This window comes from Schistocerca piceifrons, chromosome 4, assembly GCF_021461385.2.
Source record: "Schistocerca piceifrons isolate TAMUIC-IGC-003096 chromosome 4, iqSchPice1.1, whole genome shotgun sequence".
NCBI classification, from domain to species: domain Eukaryota; kingdom Metazoa; phylum Arthropoda; class Insecta; order Orthoptera; family Acrididae; genus Schistocerca; species Schistocerca piceifrons.
This window is the reverse complement of record NC_060141.1, coordinates 316543667-316563574: the sequence shown is the minus strand read 5'-3', so window position 1 is coordinate 316563574 and position 19908 is coordinate 316543667. Positions and strand designations below refer to the sequence as shown.

General features: G+C 45.9%; 1 protein-coding gene across 2 annotated transcripts in view; it reads left to right on the top strand.

Moving 5' to 3' along the window:
* Window positions 1–19908, top strand: part of LOC124795523 (anaphase-promoting complex subunit 5) — a 137744-nt gene that overhangs the window by 32158 nt on the left and 85678 nt on the right. For both annotated transcript variants that reach the window (XM_047259594.1, XM_047259593.1), the window contains one exon: window positions 12452–12546. In XM_047259594.1, the coding sequence (XP_047115550.1) occupies window positions 12452–12546 (95 nt within the window). The remainder of the gene's footprint in view (window positions 1–12451; window positions 12547–19908) is intronic.

Here is a 19908-nt window from a genome sequence, read left to right as displayed (position 1 = left end):
CATTGAATTCTTTGATATTATTCATCACAAATCCTAAGAGTTTGAGTTCTGAGACACTTGAACAGTGACCCTTATGGTGGTACTGAATTGATGCTTTAACCTGTCCGTACCATCTGCTTCTCTTTCCTGAGAGATGTATGCCACAGTACATAATGGTAAAAATGTGCAAATTAAACAAGCTTTTGCATTTTAGTGTTGATTTTGGGGCTTATTCTTCTGTTGTTGTTGTTGTCTTCAGTCCTGAGACTGGTTTGATGCAGCTCTCCATATTACTCTATCCTGTGCAAGCTTCTTCATCTCCCAGTACCTACTGCAACCTACATCCTTCTGAACCTGCTTAGTGTATTCATCTCTTGGTCTCCCTCTACGATTTTTACCCTCCACGCTGCCCTCCAATACTTAATTGGTGATCCCTTGATGCCTCAGAACATGTCGTACCAACCGATCCCTTCTTCTGGTCAAGTTGTGCCACAAACTTCTCTTCTCCCCAATCCTATTCAATACTTCCTCATTAGTTATGTGATCTACCCATCTAATCTTCAGCATTCTTCTGTAGCACCACATTTGTATTGAGCAAGCAGTAAAGGAAACAAAAGAAAAAATTGGAGTAGGTATTAAAATCCATGGAGAAGAAATAAAAACTTTGAGGTTCGCCGATGACATTGTAATTCTGTCAGAGACAGCAAAGGACTTGGAAGAGCAGTTGAATGGAATGGACAGTGTCTTGAGAGGAGTATATAAGATGAACATCAAAAAAAGCAAAACGAGGATAATGGAATGTAGTTGAAATAAGTCGGGTGATGCTGAGGGTATTAGATTAGGAAATGAGACACTTATAGTAGTAAAGGAGTTTTGCTATTTGGGGAGCAAAATAACTGATGATGGTCAAAGTAGAGAGGATATAAAATGTAGACATGGTTGATAAATAGTTTGGACAAGAATGGAATGTTGTCTATTCCGGGGGCCTTGTTTCGACTCAGGTCTTTCAGTGCTCTGTCAAACTCTTCACGCAATATCGTATCTCCCATTTCATCGTCATCTACATCCTCTTCCATTTCCATAATATTGTCCTCAAGTACATCACCCTTGTATAGGCCCTCTATATACTCCTTCCACCTTTCTGCTTTCCCTTCTTTGCTTAGAACTGGGTTTCCACCAAAGCTCTTGATATTCATGCAAGTGGTTTTCCTTTCTCCAAAGGTCTCTTTAATTTTCCTGTAAGCAGTATCTATCTTACCTCTAGTGAGATAAGCCTCTACATCCTTACATTTGTCCTCTAGCCAGCCCTGCTTAGCCATTTTGCACTTCCTGTCAATCTCATTTTTGAGACGTTTGTATTCCTTTTTGCCTGCTTCATTTACTGCATTTTTATATTTTCTCCTTTCATCAATTAAATTCAATATTTCTTCTGTACCCAAGGGTTTCTACTAGCCCGCGTATTTTTACCTATTTGATCCTCTGCTGCCTTCACTATTTCATCCCTCAAAGCTACCCATTCTTCTTCTACTGTATTTCTTTCCCCCATTCCTGTCAATTGTTCCCTTATGCTCTCCCTGAAACTCTGTACAATCTCTGGTTCTTTCAATTTATCCAGGTCCCATCTCCTTAAATTCCCACCTTTTTGCAGTTTCTTCAGTTTTAATCTACAGTTCATAACCCATAGATTGTGGTCAGAGTCCACATCTGCCCCTGGAAATGTCTTACAATTTAAAACCTGGTTCCTAAATCTCTGTCTTACCATTATAAAATCTGATACCTTTTAGTATCTCCAGGGTTCTTCCATGTATACAACCTTCTTTTATGATTCTTAAACCAAGTATTAGCTATGATTAAGTTATGCTCTGCGCAAAATTCTACCAAGCGGCTTCCTCTTTCATTTCTTAGCCCCAATCCATATTCACCTACTATGTTTCCTTCACTCCCTTTTCCTACTGATGAATTCCAGTCACCCATGACTATCAAATTTTCGTCTCCCTTCACTACCTGAATAATTTCGTTTATCTCATCATACATTTCATCAATTTCTTCGTCATCTGCAGAGCTAGTTGGCATATAAACTTGTACTACTGTAGTAGGTGTGGGCTTCGTGTCTATCTTGGCCACAATAATGCATTCACCATGCTGTTTGTAGTAGCTTACCCGTACACCTATTTTTTTATTCATTATTAAACCCATTCCTGCATTACTCTATTTGATTTTGTATTTATAACCCTGTATTCACCTGACCAGAAGTCTTGTTCCTCCTGCCACCGAACTTCACTAATTCCCACTATATCTAAATTTAACTTATCCATTTCCCTTTTTAAATTTTCTAACCTACCTGCCCGATTAAGGGATCTGACATTCCTCACTCCAATCCGTAGAATGCCAGTTTTCTTTCTCCTGATAACGACGTCCTCTTGAGTAGTCCCCGCCCAGAGATCCGAATGGGGGACTATTTTACCTCCGGAATATTTTACCCAAGAGGACGCCATCATCATTTAATCATACAGTAAAGCTGCATGCCCTCGGGAAAAATTACGGCTGTAGTTTCCCCTTGCTTTCAGCCGTTCGCAGTACCTGCACAGCAAGGCCGTTTTGGTTAATGTTACAAGGCCAGATCAGTCAATCATCCAGACTGTTGCCCCTGCAGCTACTGAAAAGGCTGCTGCCCCTCTTCAGGGACCACACGTCTGTCTGGTCTCTCAACAGATACCCCTCCGTTGTGGTTGCACCTACGGTACGGCTATCTGTATCGTTGAGGCACGCAAGCCTCCCCACCAACGGCAAGGTCCATGGTTCATGGGAGGGGGGGGGGTGGTTATGTTATGGGTATGTTAAGTGAATGGAGGAGAAGAGGACCCAGGAGGACACACGGAGATGAAACTGGAAGGAAAGAGACCAAGACGAAGACAGAGAGACAGATGGCTGAAAGGAGTGGAAGAATGTGTCTGGAAGAAAGGAGAAGACTGGACCAAGGCGAAGATGGAGAGATGGCGGCAAGACAGAAGACAGTGGAGAGGCTTATGCTCCAAACAGACCCGGCCAGAAGCTGGAAACTGTCAGAGATGATGATGATGATGATGATGATGATGATGATGATGATGTACCTGAAACAAAAAATAGTGGAAGTCTCAGAATAGATTATTTGTACAGACTTTTTGCCTTTCTTTTGCACATAGGTGTCTGGGAATGTAAGCCTATAAAAGTTCATATTTGCCCTTTACCAATAAATTATGATTTATTTTTAGATTTTGATTTACCTATTGACAAGTAGTGGATATTAAGTATTTGGTACAACTCTAGTTCACCTTGAGTAGGTTTTTTCTTCAGCAGAAGAGACATAATGACAGTATTTTATCCATGGTGGTTTCCATAAATGTCATTGATGAAATAACCACAACCAGCCACACTTTTTGATCGAATGATGTATTTCACCAGTGAAATGAATCATGCATTCAAAAGGTGTTTCTGAGATAGTGGCATAATATGTTGGACTCCCAACTTGTGACTGGGTACTTCTTTCACAACTGGTCATGTAGTTTGTTTTAATTTTGCTGTTAATCTCCTTGATCTCTTGGTTTAACGAATCTGAGAATGTCCTTCAGTGTTTACAGTATTGTCAGTGGGTTAAGTCCACAACTGGGATGCAACTGTCCTTCAGATTATGTCACAGCTCTCATTTTGACATTCTAATCCCATTAGTTATACTTACTGGTTATTTATTAGTACTGCAATTACACTGGCAATTTTTTAATGAAAAAACTATATAAAAGGTGATTAAGATTTGCAGAAATGTGTTGTGTACATCATTAAAGGTGTCTGTGTTGTTGACTACTTTCAAAGACTGCTCTTCAAGATTGACATCAAAGGTCTGAATTAAAAGTGAGTCCATCTCTTTCTTGTGTGTTTACTGCTTTGGGATTTGATTCTGCTTTGACTTCTTTCTATGTAAATACACGCACCAAAATAAGTTAAGCATATAATTGGTTCTCATATTTTGAAATGAGATAGATGTCCTGTATTGTATTTTTTGTTAATACAGAATATTGCGCAAATAAAAACTGGACTATATTTTCTCTTTGAACCAATTATGAAATGAAGAAGGAACATTATTTGAAAAAATGAAAAAGTTGCAATGTCTCGTAATGTGAAAAAACATAAAATGGTGTGTTCAGTGTACTGTTCAATAGTGTGTTGGTCCTCCACAAACCTTCTGTCACTCTCAAATGCGACAGGGCATGCTCAGTACCAGTTCATTATAGGTGGCTTCAGACATATTGTCACACTCTTCAGTGGCAGCATTCCAGAGAGCTTCAATTGTTAATGGATGATGTTGACAACTGGAAATTGCTCTTTTGATCAAGCTCCCTGCATGCTCTATGCAATTCATATCCGGTGAACATGCTGGACACTCCATCCTTCAGATCCCACATCGTGCCAGATACTGACACACAACAAACACAATGAGATCAGGCATTATCATCCTGTAGAGGGAATCTTTCCCCAACAGTCTGTGCAAAACCACTAAGTGCCAGAGAATGTTGTTTTCATACACTGCAGCAGTCTTGTTGCCTTCAGTTGGAAAGAATTGTGTGCAGCAGCCATACGTGATACCTGTCCAGAATACGATTCAGCCAGCAGATTGTTGGTGATGTTCCACAGTCGGTGAGGGATGATTGCGTTTCCCAGTTCACCCCAAGTGCAAACAGAGTTGTTGCTGGGGTGCAAGCCTATTCACACTTAGTGTGTGAACAGTGTTTTGATCCATTGATCTCATGTCCAGTTTTCATGTACTGTAGTCCATCTTACACGAGCACCCCTCTGATGTGGATGATGTGATGGAGTCAAGAGAGGTCTTCAGGTGTACAGTCCTCCATCATGAAGTTTGTTGCGCAGACTTTGGGTACTTACGATAACCACTGGGGCTTCACGAGCTCGTGGTGCAGAGTAGTTATTGTCTTTGTAGGTTGTCTCCCTGCAGACATAATTACATACTGGTTCTGAACAGTTGTAATTTTGCGTGGATGGGCTTTGCGGGGTCAATCAGCTATTGAAGGCATTTTGTGAAGCTTTTTCCTCAGTCTGGAGACAACACTTTAATTAATGCAAACAATATTTGCAACGTCAACTTGTCTCATGTTTTGTCCCATCAGTGTGATTATTTTGATATGGTCTGCCATAGTGAGCCTGTCCCAAGGCACTGTGCTGCACTGCAAGGCACATAGACACCTGTGCATTCACAAGAACTCAGCTTTGGTGTACTGCGTTTGTTTACAAGCCATGATTGCATGGCCCCTGAGGCAGAGAGGCAACGTTGAACAAGTTTGCATTATGCACACAACCATAAACAACCACCTTCCTACCCCCTTACAGGTCCAGGGATTAGAATAGGCCCGAGGTATTCCTGCTTGTCGTAAGAGGCAACTAAAGGGAGTCTCAGACGTTTCAGCCTTTATGTGATGGTCTCCTGTAGGGTTTGACCTCCATTTTTCAAAATTTTCCCGAAGAGCGAGCCAATTGGGTAAGGACGCCTTACATGATGCATTGTGCCCATTGTGCCTGGAGATCTTTATCCCACTTTCTTGTCGTCACACTGCAGTCCAGCTCATTCTCCACCTCTTGGGCGAGGACGCCTTCCTGGGTGTGTTTTCCACCATGCACTATGCAGTGTTGCTTTTTGTGCCGACGATGACCATGGACTTCTTTGCACCTCATATCCAGCACGGTAGCCAGTCCGTTGTGGTGGGGCCGCCATGTACCCTGTTGGTTGTAGCCCCCTGACAACACAGGGATCGCTCTGCTGAAGCCTGCGCTGTTAAATCCCCACATACGCCATGGAGTAGATGCCCATATCCCTGAGACATCAGGACTCCTGGCAATGGCCATCCTGCCAGGTGGCCCTTGCTGAGGCTGGGTAGCACCTTTGGGGAGGGCCCCTGGTCAGAGTGGATTGCTTCAAGGCGGATGACGTGCGTTGAAGCATACCACGTCATCACTTGGTGGTGATCAAACACCAGCAGTCTCTAAGCGTTCAAAGCATCAGTACAATCCAAAAAAGTATGATCCTACCTCATTCCCCTCCTTGGCCACACCGTAGGAGGAACGCCAGGCTAAGGATGGCGGTGAACCTTATTCAACCTGGTAGATCATATGTATGAGAACTGATGGGGTGTCCTTTGTTTTGATGAAGCCACAGTTTTTTGTAGAGATGACAAGTAGATGGCTTGTCCAAAATGAGATCTGGGTTAGTCTTGATGAAAACAGCATCCTCTGCCCAGTCAAGGGCTTTACTCGCTTGTAACAAGTTGGGGGATGTTCCTGTTACCATCACGCCACATAAGAGCTTAAGTATGGTCCAGGGTATTATACAGGGTGATTCAAAAAGAATACCACAACTTTAAAAATGTGTATTTAATGAAAGAAACATAATATAACCTTCTGTTATACATCATTACAAAGAGTATTTAAAAAGGTTTTTTTTCACTCAAAAACAAGTTCAGAGATGTTCAATATGGCCCCCTCCAGACACACGAGCAATATCAACCCGATACTCCAACTCGTTCCACACTCTCTGTAGCATATCAGGCGTAACAGTTTGGATAGCTGCTGTTATTTCTCGTTTCAAATCATCAATGGTGGCTGGGAGAGGTGGCCGAAACACCATATCCTTAACATACCCCCATAAGAAAAAATCGCAGGGGGTAAGATCAGGGCTTCTTGGAGGCCAGTGATGAAGTGCTCTGTCACGGGCTGCCTGGCGGCCGATCCATCGCCTCGGGTAGTTGACGTTCAGGTTTCATAACTAACCTTTTTCGTAGGACTCTCCATACAGTAGATTGTGGAATTTGCAGCTCTCTGCTAGCTCTGCGAGTCGATTTTCCTGGGCTGCGAACAAATGCTTGCTGGATGCGTGCTACATTTTCATCACTCGTTCTCGGCCGTCCAGAACTTTTCCCTTTGCACAAACACCCATTCTCTGTAAACTGTTTATACCAACGTTTAATATACCACCTATCAGGAGGTTTAACACCATACTTCGTTCTAAATGCACGCTGAACAACTGTCGTCGATTCACTTCTGCCGTACTCAATAACACAAAAAGCTTTCTGTTGAGCGGTTGCCATCTTAGCATCAACTGACGCTGACGCCTAGTCAGCAGCGCCTCAAGCGAACAAATGTACAACTAAATGAAACTTTATAGCTCCCTTAATTCGCCGACAGATAGTGCTTAGCTCTGCCTTTTGTCGTTGCAGAGTTTTAAATTCCTAAAGTTGTGGTATTCTTTTTGAATTACCCTGTATTTCACACGGACCTTCTTTTGCAGTCTGACGACGAGCTGCACGCCAATTTAGAACACCGAGGTTTCATTTCATGTGGCACATCCATCGGGGTCCGAGGGATAATCAGTTTGCCACCGGTGCCTTCATCTTGGCCTTTGAGGGTGACACCTTACCCGAGAAGGTCAAGGTGACAGCCTACCGCTGTGATGTTGAGCCATACATCCCTCCCCCGATGTGGTGCTTTAAGTTCGGCCACGTGTCTTCCTGCTGTACTTTAAGCGTCACATGTCAAGATTGTGGATGTCCATCACATCCCAGTAATCCGTGTGCCCCGCCTCTCATCTGTGACAACTGCAGAGAGCATCATTCACCTTGCTCACCAGACTGCAGGATTTTACAGAAAGAGAGGAAAATCATAATACAAGACCCTGGACCTACACTGAGGCTAAGAGAGAATGAGCGCCTACATCCTGTGGCTATGACCTCTCCATATACAGCTGCTACGAGAACAGTTCTAGCCCCATCAGTTCCGAGAATTCCAGTCGGCTCTCAGAGCCAGAGGGCTACACCTGCCCCCTAGATGGTTGGGGGCACTACCACTGATTGCTTCCTCACCACCTACCTCAGAAGAACTGCCCACCCTCCCACCAACCATCAAGAACACTGGTCCCCACTTCTCGGCCGAAGAAGATGAGTTTTTTTCAGCTCCTCTCACCAGGAAGGGGTCCCTTGGGTCACTCCCTTGCCTGCTAGTGGGAAAGTTGACACCCACCAGTGGCTGAAGAGACCAAAAGTAGCTGGTTGTAGGGCTTCACAATTATCCTCAGTCCTGGAGAGTGAATCAGTGAAGCCCTCTCAGCCAGAGAAACCCAAGGAGCAGCGAGAAACGTCCAAAATGAAGATCTCTTAAGACCAAGGAAATTACGGCGGTACCCACACCGAAACTACCTACAAACTGTGCGTCTGGGGATAAGGTGGAGATTCTGGCATCCACTGAGGACCTAGATCTTGCCAGACCCTCAGACACATTGGATATAGACTGCTCAGACAATAAGTTGGTGGCAGCAGGTGACCCTGAGGTGTAAACTGCCTCATTGAATGTTCCATGCCTTCCCAGTCTCACCATGTCATCCTCCAGTGGAATTGCGGCAGTTTTTTCCACCAGCCGGCAGAGCTACAGTAACTGTTAAGCTTTACACCTGCTCTCTGCATTGCCCTCCAGGGAACATGGTTCCTGGCAATGCGGAACCCTGCCCCCCGTGGCTTAAGGGATATTACAGGACCTGTAGTGACTATAATCGAGTGTCAGGTGGAGATCGCTTTTATGTCCTAAACGGAGTATGCAGTGAAACTGTGCCCCTTCAAACCCCTCTTGAAGCTGTGGCTGTCAGAATAGGGAAGACACAGGAAATAACTGTCTGCAATGTGTATCTTCCTCCAGATGGTGCAGTACCCCTGAATGTATTAGCTGCGCTGATTGATCAACTCCGTAAACCTTTCCTAGTTTTGGGAGATTTTAACGCCCATAACCCCATCTGGGATGGCACCATGCTTACTAGCCTAGGCAGAGATGTCGAAACTTTTACTGTCTCAGTTCGACCTCTGCCTCTTAAATACTTGTGCTGCCACACATTTTATTGTGGCTCATTCTAGTTACCTGGCCATTGATTTTATCAATCTGCAACCCAGGACTTCTCCCATCTATCCACTGGAGAGCACATAATGACCTGTGTGGTAGTGACCACTGCCTCATCTTCATATCACTGCCCCGGCATCAGGCCCCCAAACGCTTGCCCCAATAGGCTTTAAACAAGGCGGACTGGGAAACTTTCACCTCTGCTGTTACCATTGAATCTCCCCCACACGGTAACATCGATGTGATGGTTGAACAGGTGACTACAACAATCGTTTCTGTGGCAGAAAACATCATCCCTCGCTCTTTAGGATGGCCCTGGCGAAAAGCAGTCCCTTGGTGGTCACCGGAAGTCCCTGCAGCAATTAAGGAGTGTCGGCGAGCTCTACAGCGGCATAAGTGGCACCCTTCCCTGGAATACCTCATAGCCTTTAAATGGATCCGTGCCTGTGTTCGCCAACTTATCACACAACAGAAGGAGAAACTTCCTGGCAGATTAAAACTGTGTGCCGGACCGAGACTCAAACTCAGGACCTCTGCCTTTCGCGGGCAAGTGCTCTACCAACTGAGCTACCCGAGCACGACTCACGCCCCATCCTCACAGCTTTCCTTCCGCCAGTACTTGGTCTCCTATCTACCAAACTTTACAGAAGCTCTCCTTCAAACCTTCCTCATTGCTATAGATGGACTTGTGGCGTCCTTCAGTCCCTTGGTCACCCCAGCTCTCTATGTGGATGATTTCTGCATTTGGGTTAATTCCTCTTCGATGGCCTCTACAGAGCGGCAGTTCCAGGAAGCTATACGGCGTGCCTCTGTATGGACCACCTCACACGGGTTTCAATTCTCTCCTTTAAAATTGCGGGTGGTCCACTTCTGTCGCCATACTACAGTCCACCCCGGTCTGTAGCTCTACCTCAATGCACAATGATTACCTGTGGTCCCACAGTTTCATTTCCTGGGTCATCTTTTCGACAACAAACTCACTTGGCTGCCTCATATCAGACTTCTGAAGGCAGGATGTTTCCGTAAACTCAATGTCCTTTGCTTTTTTGACCACTCCTCTTGGTGTGCGGACCGCTCCACCCTTCTCCGTCTTTATCAGGCTGCTCCTTCCACACTGCGCCTCCTGGATCCAGTCCACCATTGTGGTATCTGTTTGGCCGCTGGTGCCTTCCCTACTAGCCCTGTTGATAGTCTCCTGGTTGAAGCAGGGATCCTCCTCCCCCCCCCCCCCCTCCCCAGCCGCTTTCTGTTCAGCGGTCCCAGCTTCTGGTTTCTTATGCAATTGCTGTCCATTCCTCTCCCATTCATTCTTCCTATTCTATCCTGTTCCCAGACCAATGACGTCGCCCACCTGATTCCCGCCCTTGGGCAGGTTTACTGGTTGGGCTCTGCCTTGCGTCTCTTCTCTGTGATTTTCAGTTTCCTTTTTTGTCCTGTCTCCCACGTCACACCCCCCCCCCCCCCCCCTTTCTCTGTAACCCCTCCTGCGGTGGATTTACGGCCTTACATCAAATTGCACTTCGCACAATCAAGGGCCAACTCTTGGGAGGCTACCTCCCTGTCTAATAAATTCCAATTCCATGTGATTAAGGTGACACCTGTCCTATGGTGTTCTTCCTTCCGCCTCTCCTGAAAGGACTCGACCATCCTTTATCATCTCTGCATCGGCCATACCAGGCTGGCCCATGGTTTTCTTTTGTGTAATGAGCCACCCCCACTTTGTGGTTGTGGAGCCTTCCAGTCAGTAGCCCACATTTTGGTGGAGTGCCCCCTTCTTTTGGCTGTGTGTACTAAGTGCAGTCTTCCCCACACTTTAACATTGGCAGACGATTCCTGGATGGTTGAACTCCTCCGTGAACGTGGTTTTTATTCTCACTCTGGAGTAGGGGCAGGGCGGTGAGAGTTGTGGTGTCTCCCACTGTAAGCTGTGTTTGGAGATTCCTGACACCCCTCCCTGCACAAGATCCTCTTTCCTTTCCCTTTTACTCTGTTTTTATCACTTTTTAGATTTGGTTAGTCTCCATTTACAATACGCACTTTTACATTCTAGTGGTTGAACGCTTTTGAATAGCAGGTGGTCTTGCTTGCACTGCATCAGAGGTGAAATATTTCCTGCCTCTAGCATAGCCTTAGGGTTGCTCACTTGCTGACTTCCCTCATTTTGTTTTCACCATTGACAACACGACTGCACTTTTATGTTTTTTAGCTTTTTACCTTTTATCTTTTTGACTTTTCCGAGGTTTCTATCCTTCTGAATGGACCACATTTGAAACAAGGGACTGATGACCTTGCTGTTTGGTCCCATCAACCCCAATCAACCAACCAACCAACCAATGCTTGATTTTTATGGAAGACCTTTCTGCCCTCTATCTGGCTACCCAGTGCATCCAATGACACAGGCTCTTCAATTGTGTATTATGTTCCAATTATTCTCTTAATGCCCTCCAGGGCCTCTGTACTCTATACATGTACCAATCCTTAGTACAGTGAATCCAAGAATGTCTCCACTCACTCGTCGATGATGGAGCCAACATGATATTCGGATGGATCTGTGATCACATTGGAGTGTCAGGGAGTGAAGCTGCCGAAGCTGTTGCCAAGACTTCAGTCAGACTACCTAGGCCTTTCAGCTGTTCTGTCCCTTCACATGATCTCTGTGTTGCAGCATGTAGAACCATTGTCACTCTGGCGTGAACACTGGTCTTCTCTATATGGGAACAAACTCCTGGAAATTAAACACCTCCCAACGGCTTGGAAGATTTCCTCTTGGCCCAACGAGATACATTTAGCTTGTCTGCGTATTTGGCACTGTCATTTCAATCATCGTCATTTGTTAAGTGGAGACTCCACACCACTCTGTGCTTACTGCAACCAACCAATAAGTGTGCCATTTTCTGACCAGTGCTGATTTTATAACTGTTTGCATTTTAATGTATGTATGCCATCTGAATTATCAGATACTACAGCAGATATAATATAAGCTGTAGATCAAATTTTAATTTTTATTCATCATCATAATATGGCGAAGGAAATTTGACTTTCAACCGTTTGAGCAACCTTCCCAGAGGGAATGTGATAGTTTTTAACCGTCCCTGTGTTCTGTTGATTAGGCTCTTGAGTATTATAGACTTCAAATTCATCCGGTAATTGAATTTTTTAAGTGAAAACACAGGTGCTGAATTTTTAAAGTGAAGACACGGGTGCCTATCCCTCGGCTGTTTTGCATCCTAAAGCAACAAAAAACAACAAACTGACAGATGCCTCCATTTGTTGTTAATTGCGGGATGGTGACCATATTCATTGCTTGTGCAGAGGTGTGTGTGTGTGTGTGTGTGTGTGTGTGTGTGTGTGTGTGTAGAGGTACTACCCAACCTAAAAACATGTGGCTTGTAATAGCTATAATCCTTAACCTGCAAAGGATGTAAATACTGATTTAATGTTGTCAGTACACTTTCTTCAGTGAGCAATAGCCATTACTGTGGTGATTGACTCATAATTAAGGTTTACTACGTTCATTGCTTGAAGACTGATACACAGCATCTCATATTCACAGCTCGACCAGAGAGACTGATGGATGAAGGCAACTTTTACTCAGTGAAACCATCCCACCGGAGAGACTTCTGCATGCTAATACTGAAACTGATCCAGGTACGTAACTTTTATTTGAGAAGTGAAATGTCCGTGAAGCTTGCCGCTGAAGTAGTCAGAAATGCAAAATAAAAGTCTTTTGTTTCCTACTGCTTCAATTTCTAGAGAGACTGCAGTATTTCGGATGGAATGTACTCTCTTGCCATATACTGGGACAGTGATGGTGTCTCTCCGTGAGTCCTATTCCCATACATGTAATCTCCCTGATGTGAAGAAAAATTGTGAGCAAGAGGGAAGAAGAGTGCTTTCAAGGAATGAAGAAAAAGCTGCAACAAAAAATAAAAAAAAAAAAAGGTACACATCCCCAGAGATAGAAGGAAGTGTTGATCACCAAATTCAGAACAGGCATTGTTCTTTGACCCACAACTGTCCTCATTCCATAGAACAACAGTATGCAGTGGTTTAAGGATTGGTCAAACAGGCGACCCACATGGGCAGTGAATGCAACCCTGTGTGAGTTCTGCCTTGCATGCTGTGGCAACATCCTGGTCAAACAGGAGGAGGATTCCCACTCTTGCTCATGGTGGGCAGCTGGCAGGCTATAATTTTTCTGCTGAGAATAAGGCAGACAAGTGTGGACAAGCCTGAGAAATGTCAGAAGATTCTGAAAGATTGGTTGGTGCACACAAATAGCTTTTTTTCTTTCTTTTTTTTTCCTTTCCTCCATCCTTCATATAATAGAATCCATACCAAATACAAAAAGGTGGCAGTGGGGAAGGAAAAAGGCGCAAATCGGAACTAAATAGAATTAAAACCATACTGCTTAATTTATAAATAAATAAACACTTGTGTAATGTATTATGTTGTATTGTATTGTATGTTAACCGGGGGCCTAGAAATGACAGAGGCTCCGTCCCCGCCGCAGCCGCAGGGTCCACAACCCCACGACGACTACCGCAGTCCACTTCACCCCTCCGCTGCCCCACACTGAACCCAGGGTTATTGTGCGGTTTGGCCCCTGGTGGACTCCCCCTCCCCCCAGGGAACATCTTACACCAGACGAGTGTAACCTCTATGTTTGCGTGGTAGAGTAATGGTGATGTACACTTACGTGGAGAACTTGTTTGTGCAGCAATCGCCAACATAATGTAGCTGAGGCAGAATAAGGGGAACCAGCCTGCATTGACCATGGTAGATGGAAAACCGCCTAAAAACCATCCACAGACTGGCCGGCTCACCGGACCTCGACACAAATCTGCCGAGCGGATTCGTGCCGGGGACCAGGCGCTCCTTCCTGCCCAGAAAGCGGTGCCTTAGACCACACGGCCAACCGGGCGGTCTTATGTAATATATACTACTACATGATTATTTTTGTGAGAAATATAATTCAGTTTATGTAATAATACACTTACATGAACTTAGTCAACAATTACTTTTCCTTTCCGTATGCCGATTAAGTGATTGATGATGCACGGCTGGAGTCATTCAAGGCTTTCAGTTCAGTGAGCTTGTGTAATGTTTAGTTGTTAATGAAACATAGGAAAACAACTGAAGAAACAGTCTTCACAAAACCACAGTTCCTTGCAAAGAAAGTTAAATTCATAAGTCTCCTTGCTTAATACTGATATAACACAACCACTTTCATTGCTTCCATGAAGAGAGTACAAATGATAAACTACTACTACTACTACTACTACTACTGTTGGTTCTTGGTAGAACAACATTATAATAAATCAAAAGCACCAGTGTGCTTCAGACATGTCTGAAGACGGTCTTGTGAGCCGAAAACCGGTTAACAGTAAAAGTAATATTGTAGAACAAAAGCAAACTGGTGCTTTTCATTTACTACTACTACTGTTTACAGCAAGCTGTTGAATCACTCACAGTGACTGCCATTCAACAGATGATTAGCTTAGCAGATGAAAAGAATCCACCAACTACTACACATTGTGTTTCCAAATTTTATTTGTCGATCAGTTTCATAAAGTGTGTTGCCATTCTCAATGATTGTGAAAGACTTCAGTTTGATTCAGCCAATCTTCAGTGATATTACTCCTTCATCACATTCTAGCTTGTTCACATGGCCGAGCAGTTTCAGTAAAATACTGGTTGCTGGACACAATCTCATATTGTAACCTGAGTCTCTATTCGTCATTGCTGATCATATTCAGCCCCCTCTCTGGGTTTCATAGTGTTAAGAGGGAATGTGCAATATATCAACCTAAGACAGCGGTAGAATGGGCTGCTTGAGGAGGAATGGCTCTTGCAGCATGCTTGACACCAATGGGTTGCCACCCTTCCTCTCCAAAATGCTGTAACTGCCAAAAAATCCCTAAAAACTCTGTGTGACCAGGACTATTGTCTAAAGAACATTGCTTATCAGGAAAGATATTGATAACCTCACTAAATCAGTGATTCCCAAAGTGGTCTATATTGGCACCTAGGGGTTGACCCCAACCAGCAAGGGGTCCATGTCAGTGTGACAGGAGGAATTAGGTGTGCATTACATGTAAATTGGGAGTTCACAAGAGCTGACCACATGTATGAAGGTCACAATGAAAATTCAGAATTCTTCTGTAAGAGCTGGAGCTTTCATTTGTATATGTCACTGTTCATCTCATCGGCTAAGCGAGAGTGTGGAGCAACTCCTACATCTCCCCTCCCCCTTCCCCTGTGGGTCTGGAGGTTAGAATAGGCCCGACGTATTCCTGCCTGCTGTAAGAGGTGACTAAAAGGAGTCTCATATGTTTCAGCCTGTATGTGATGGTCCCCTGTTGGATCTGACGCCCATCTTTTTAAATTTTCCCTAAGAGCGAGCCAATTGAGTAAGGGCGCCTTATGTGATGTATGTGGTGTATCGTGTCCATCATACATTGAGATCTTTAGCCCACTTCCTCGTCAACGCACTGCAGTCCCGCTCATTCTCCATGTCTTGGGCGAGGACACCTTCCTGGTTGCGCTTTCCACCATGCATTATGCAGTGTCGCTTTCTGCACTGACGATGACCATGGACTTCTTATCACCTCATATCAAGCACGGTAGCCAGTCCATTGTGGTGGTGCCGCCATGTACCCTGTTGGTTGTAGCTCCCTGACAACACAGGGATCGCTCTGCTGAAGCCTGCGCTGTTAACTCCCCACGTATGCACTGGAGAAGATGCCCATCTCCCTGAGACATCGGGACTCCCGGCAATGGCTATCCTGCCAGGTGGCACTTGCTGAGGCTGGGTGGCGCGCCCGTGTGAAGGTCCCCTGGTTGGAGTGGGTGGCAACTGGGTGGATGACACACCATGAAGCATAGTCGATCATCTCTCGCTGGTGTCCTGCCGCCAGCAGTCTCTAAGCGGGAAAAGTCTTACTTCAGTGCTAAGAAATATGACCCCAAATTGTTCCCCTCCCTGTCACACCACGGGAGGAATGCTAGCCTAAGGACAGCAGTGAAGCTTATTTGCCATGGTATCTCTTATCTACGAGAGTTGATGGGGAATCTTTCATGTCCATGAAGCCTCAGATTTTTGTGGAGCGTTCGGAGGACAAGTTTGGGGAGGTGGATGGCTTGTCCAAAATGCGTTCTGGGTCAGTCTTGATAAAATCAGCATCCTCTTCCCAGTCATGGGCATTACTTGCTTGTGACAAGTTAGGGGATGTTTTTGTTACCATCACACGCCATAAGAGCTTAAGTATGGTCCAGGGTATTATATTCTACAGGTGACCTTCTTTGGCAATCTTGTGATGAGCTGTGTGCCAATGTAGAGTGGTGGAGCGTTCATTTCGTGCGGCGTGTCCATTGGGGTCCAAGGGATAATCAGGTTGCCACCGGTGACTTCATCTTGGCCTTTGAGGGTGACACATTGCCCGATAAGGTGAAGGTGATGGTCTACCACTGTGACGTCAATCCATATATCCCTCCCCTGATACAGTGCTTTAAGTGCTGGAAGTTCAGCCATATGTCTTCCCGCTGTACTTACAGCGTCACATGTCGAGCTTGTGGACATCCATCACATCCCAATACTCCATGTGCCTTGCCTCTCATCTGCGTCAGCTGCGGAGAGCATCATTTACCGTGCTCATCAGACTGAGGGTTTTTCAGAAAAAGAGGAAAATCATGGAATACAAGACCCTGGACCGACTGACCTACACGGAGGCTAAGAGAAAATGTGAGCGCTTACATCCTGTGGCTATGACCACCTCTTAAGCTGCCACTATGAGAACAGTTGTTACCCCATCAGTTCCTTGCATTCCTGTCACCTCTGAGAACCGGAAGACTACACCTGCTGCCTTGACGGTGGGAGCCACATTCCTCCCTGTTGCTCCCATACCACCTACTTCAGGAGCAAACCCCCCACCCTCCACCCCCAACCGCCAACCATCGAGGATATCAGTCCCCACTTCTGAGCTGGAGAAGTGTAAGTCTTCTTCAGCTCCTCTCACTAGGAAGGGGTTCCTTGGGTCATTCCCTTCCAAGGTTTCTGCTAGTGGGAAAGATGACGCCTGCCAGTGGCTGAAGAGCCCAAAAGCAGCTGGTTCTAGGGCTTCACAATTATCCTCAGTTTCGGAGAGTGAATCAGTGAAGCCCTCCCATCAGAGAAACCCAAGAAGCAGTGAGAAAAGTCCAAAAAGAAGATCTCTTAAGACCAAGGAAATTGCGGCGCTACCCACACCACTACTACCTACAAGCTGTGCATCTGGGGATAAGGTGGAGATTTTGGCATCCACTGAGGACCTAGATCTTGCCGGACCCTCAGACACATTGGTTATAGACTGCTCAGGCAATAAGTTGGTGGCAGCAGGTGACCCTGAGGCGTAAACTGCCTCATTGAATGTTCCATGCCTTCCCAGTCTCATGATGTCATCCTCCAGTGGAATTGCGGCGGTTTTTTCCACCAGCTGGCTGAGCTACAGCAACTGTTAAGCTTTACACCTGCTTTCTGCATTGCCCTCCAGGGAACATGGTTCCCAGCAATGAGGACCCCTGCTGTCCGCAGCTGTAAGGGATATTACAGGAACCATAGCGACTATAATCGAGTGTCAGGTGGAGTTTGTGTTTATGTCCTAAACGCAGTCTGCAGTGAAACTGTGCCCCTTCAGACCCCTCTTGAAGCTGTGGCTGTCAGAATAAGGACGAAGCAGGAAATAACTGTCTGCAATGAATATCTTCCTCCAGATTGTGCAGTACCCCTGAATGTATCAGCTGCGCCGATTGATCAACTCTGTAAACCTTTCCTACTTTTGGGAGATTTTAAGACACACAATTCCATGCCATTGGAGCCACCACACATTTCATTGCGGCTCGTTGTAGTTACCTGGCCATTGATTTATCAATCTGCAGCCCAGGACTCCTCTCATCTATCCACTGGAGAGCACATGATGACCTGTGTGGTAGTGACCACTGTCCCATCTTCCTATCACTGCCCCGGCATCAGGCCCCCAGATACCTGCCCCGATGGGCTTTAAACAAGGCGGACTGGGAAACTTTCACCTCTGCTGTCATCGTTGAGTCTCCCGCACTTGGGAACATCGATGTGACGGTTGAGCAGGTGACTACAACAATTGTTTCTGTGGCAGAAAACACAATCCCTCCCTCTTTAGGGTGCCCCCAGGGAAGGGTAGTCCCTTGGTAGTCGCTGGAAGACACTGAGGCAATTAAGGAGTGTCGACGAGCTCTACAGTGGTATAAGTGGTACCCTTCCGTGGAGCACCTCGTAGCCTTTAAACGGCTTCGTGCCCGTGTTCGCCAACTTATCAAACGATGGAAGCAGGAGTGTTAGGCGAAATAAGTCTCGACCATTGGATGCCATTCGTCACGTTCTCAAGTCTGGGCAAAGATGAAACATGTTTTCGGGTACCAGACCCCACGGGTGTTCCTCGTGGGCTCTAGCCCACTGTTTCCTGTTTTTGGCCACAAAGTCGTGCGTTATGGACTTCTGTCAATGTCTTACCGTTCATCCAGAACCAGAACCTTACCTTAATGACTATTCACTCAATGTAGTGGAGACATATCGATTCTTAGGACTGGTATGCGACACCCGATTGACTTGGCTTCCTCATCTTCAACAGCTTAAGTGTAAGTGCTGGCATCACCTCGATGCTCTCCGCTGCCTGAGCAACATCAACTGGGGTGCAGATGGCTCTACACTGCTGCAGCTCTACAGAGCCCTTGTTCAATCCTGCCTTGACTATGGGAGTCTGGTTTATGGTTCGGCAGCTCCCTCAGCATTGCGTTTACTCGACCCAGTGCACCACTGTGGCATTTGCCTAGCGACAGAAGCTTTTAGGACGAGTCTGGTGACCAGCGTACTTGTGGAGGCTGGGGTTCCTCCATTGCAGGTTAGACATGCACAACTGCTGGCCAGTTATGTTGCCCACGTTCGGAGTTCTCCTGCGCATCCGATTCACCATCTCATTTTCCTACCCACGGCGGCTAATCTGCTGCATTGACAGCCCAGGTCATCAGGGCTTCCAATTGCAGTTCGTGACCGATTCCTTCTCTCTGAACTAGAGTCCTTGCCTTTACCACCTATACTTGCGGTCCATTCACGTACACCTCCATGGTGTACACCTAGGCCGCGTCTTCGCCTGGACCTTTCACATGGCTCTAAGGACTCAGTTAACCCCCGGCTCTCCACTGCCACTTCCTCTCAATTCTTGACATGTAGGAATGAGGAGGACACTAACTGGTTTACACGGACGGCTCGATGGCTGATGCTCACGTCGGCTTCACGTATGTGCATCGAGGACATATTGAACAGCATTACTTTACTTTACTTTACATTGGGTGCAACGTTTTCACTACCGAGCTGGTGGCTGTATCTCGTTCTCTTGAGCACTTCCGTTCATGCCCTGGGGTGTCATTTCTTCTGTGTACTTACTCTTTGAGCAACCTACAAGCTATCGACCAGTGCTACCCTCGTCATCCTTTTGTAGCGACCATACAGGAGTCCATCTATGCCCGGGAACGGTCCAGTCATTCAGTGGTGTCTGGACGGCAGGTCACGTCGGCATCCCTAGCAACGAACTTGCCGACACGCTGGCCAAAAAGGCTACATGGAAACCTCTTATGGGGATCGTCTTATCTGCAGCTGACATGCGTTCAGTACTACGCTGCAAGGTTTTGCAGCTTTGGGAGACAATGTGAAATAACCTAAGCACACACAACAATCTGCGTGCCATTAAGGAGACTACAAATGTGTGGCAGTCCTCCTGCGGGCCTCTCGTAGGGACTATGTGGTTCTCCGCCATTCCGTAGTGGCCACGCCTGGGTGACACACGGCTATTTCCTGCACCATGATGACCCACCTCAGTGTCGGTGTGTCGCCTGGCTGACAGTGGCCCACATCTTGGTGAGCTGCCATTAATTTTAGCTGACAACACCTCATCAGCTAATTTAGTTTTACGTTTTATATGTGATGGTGGGTTTTATCAT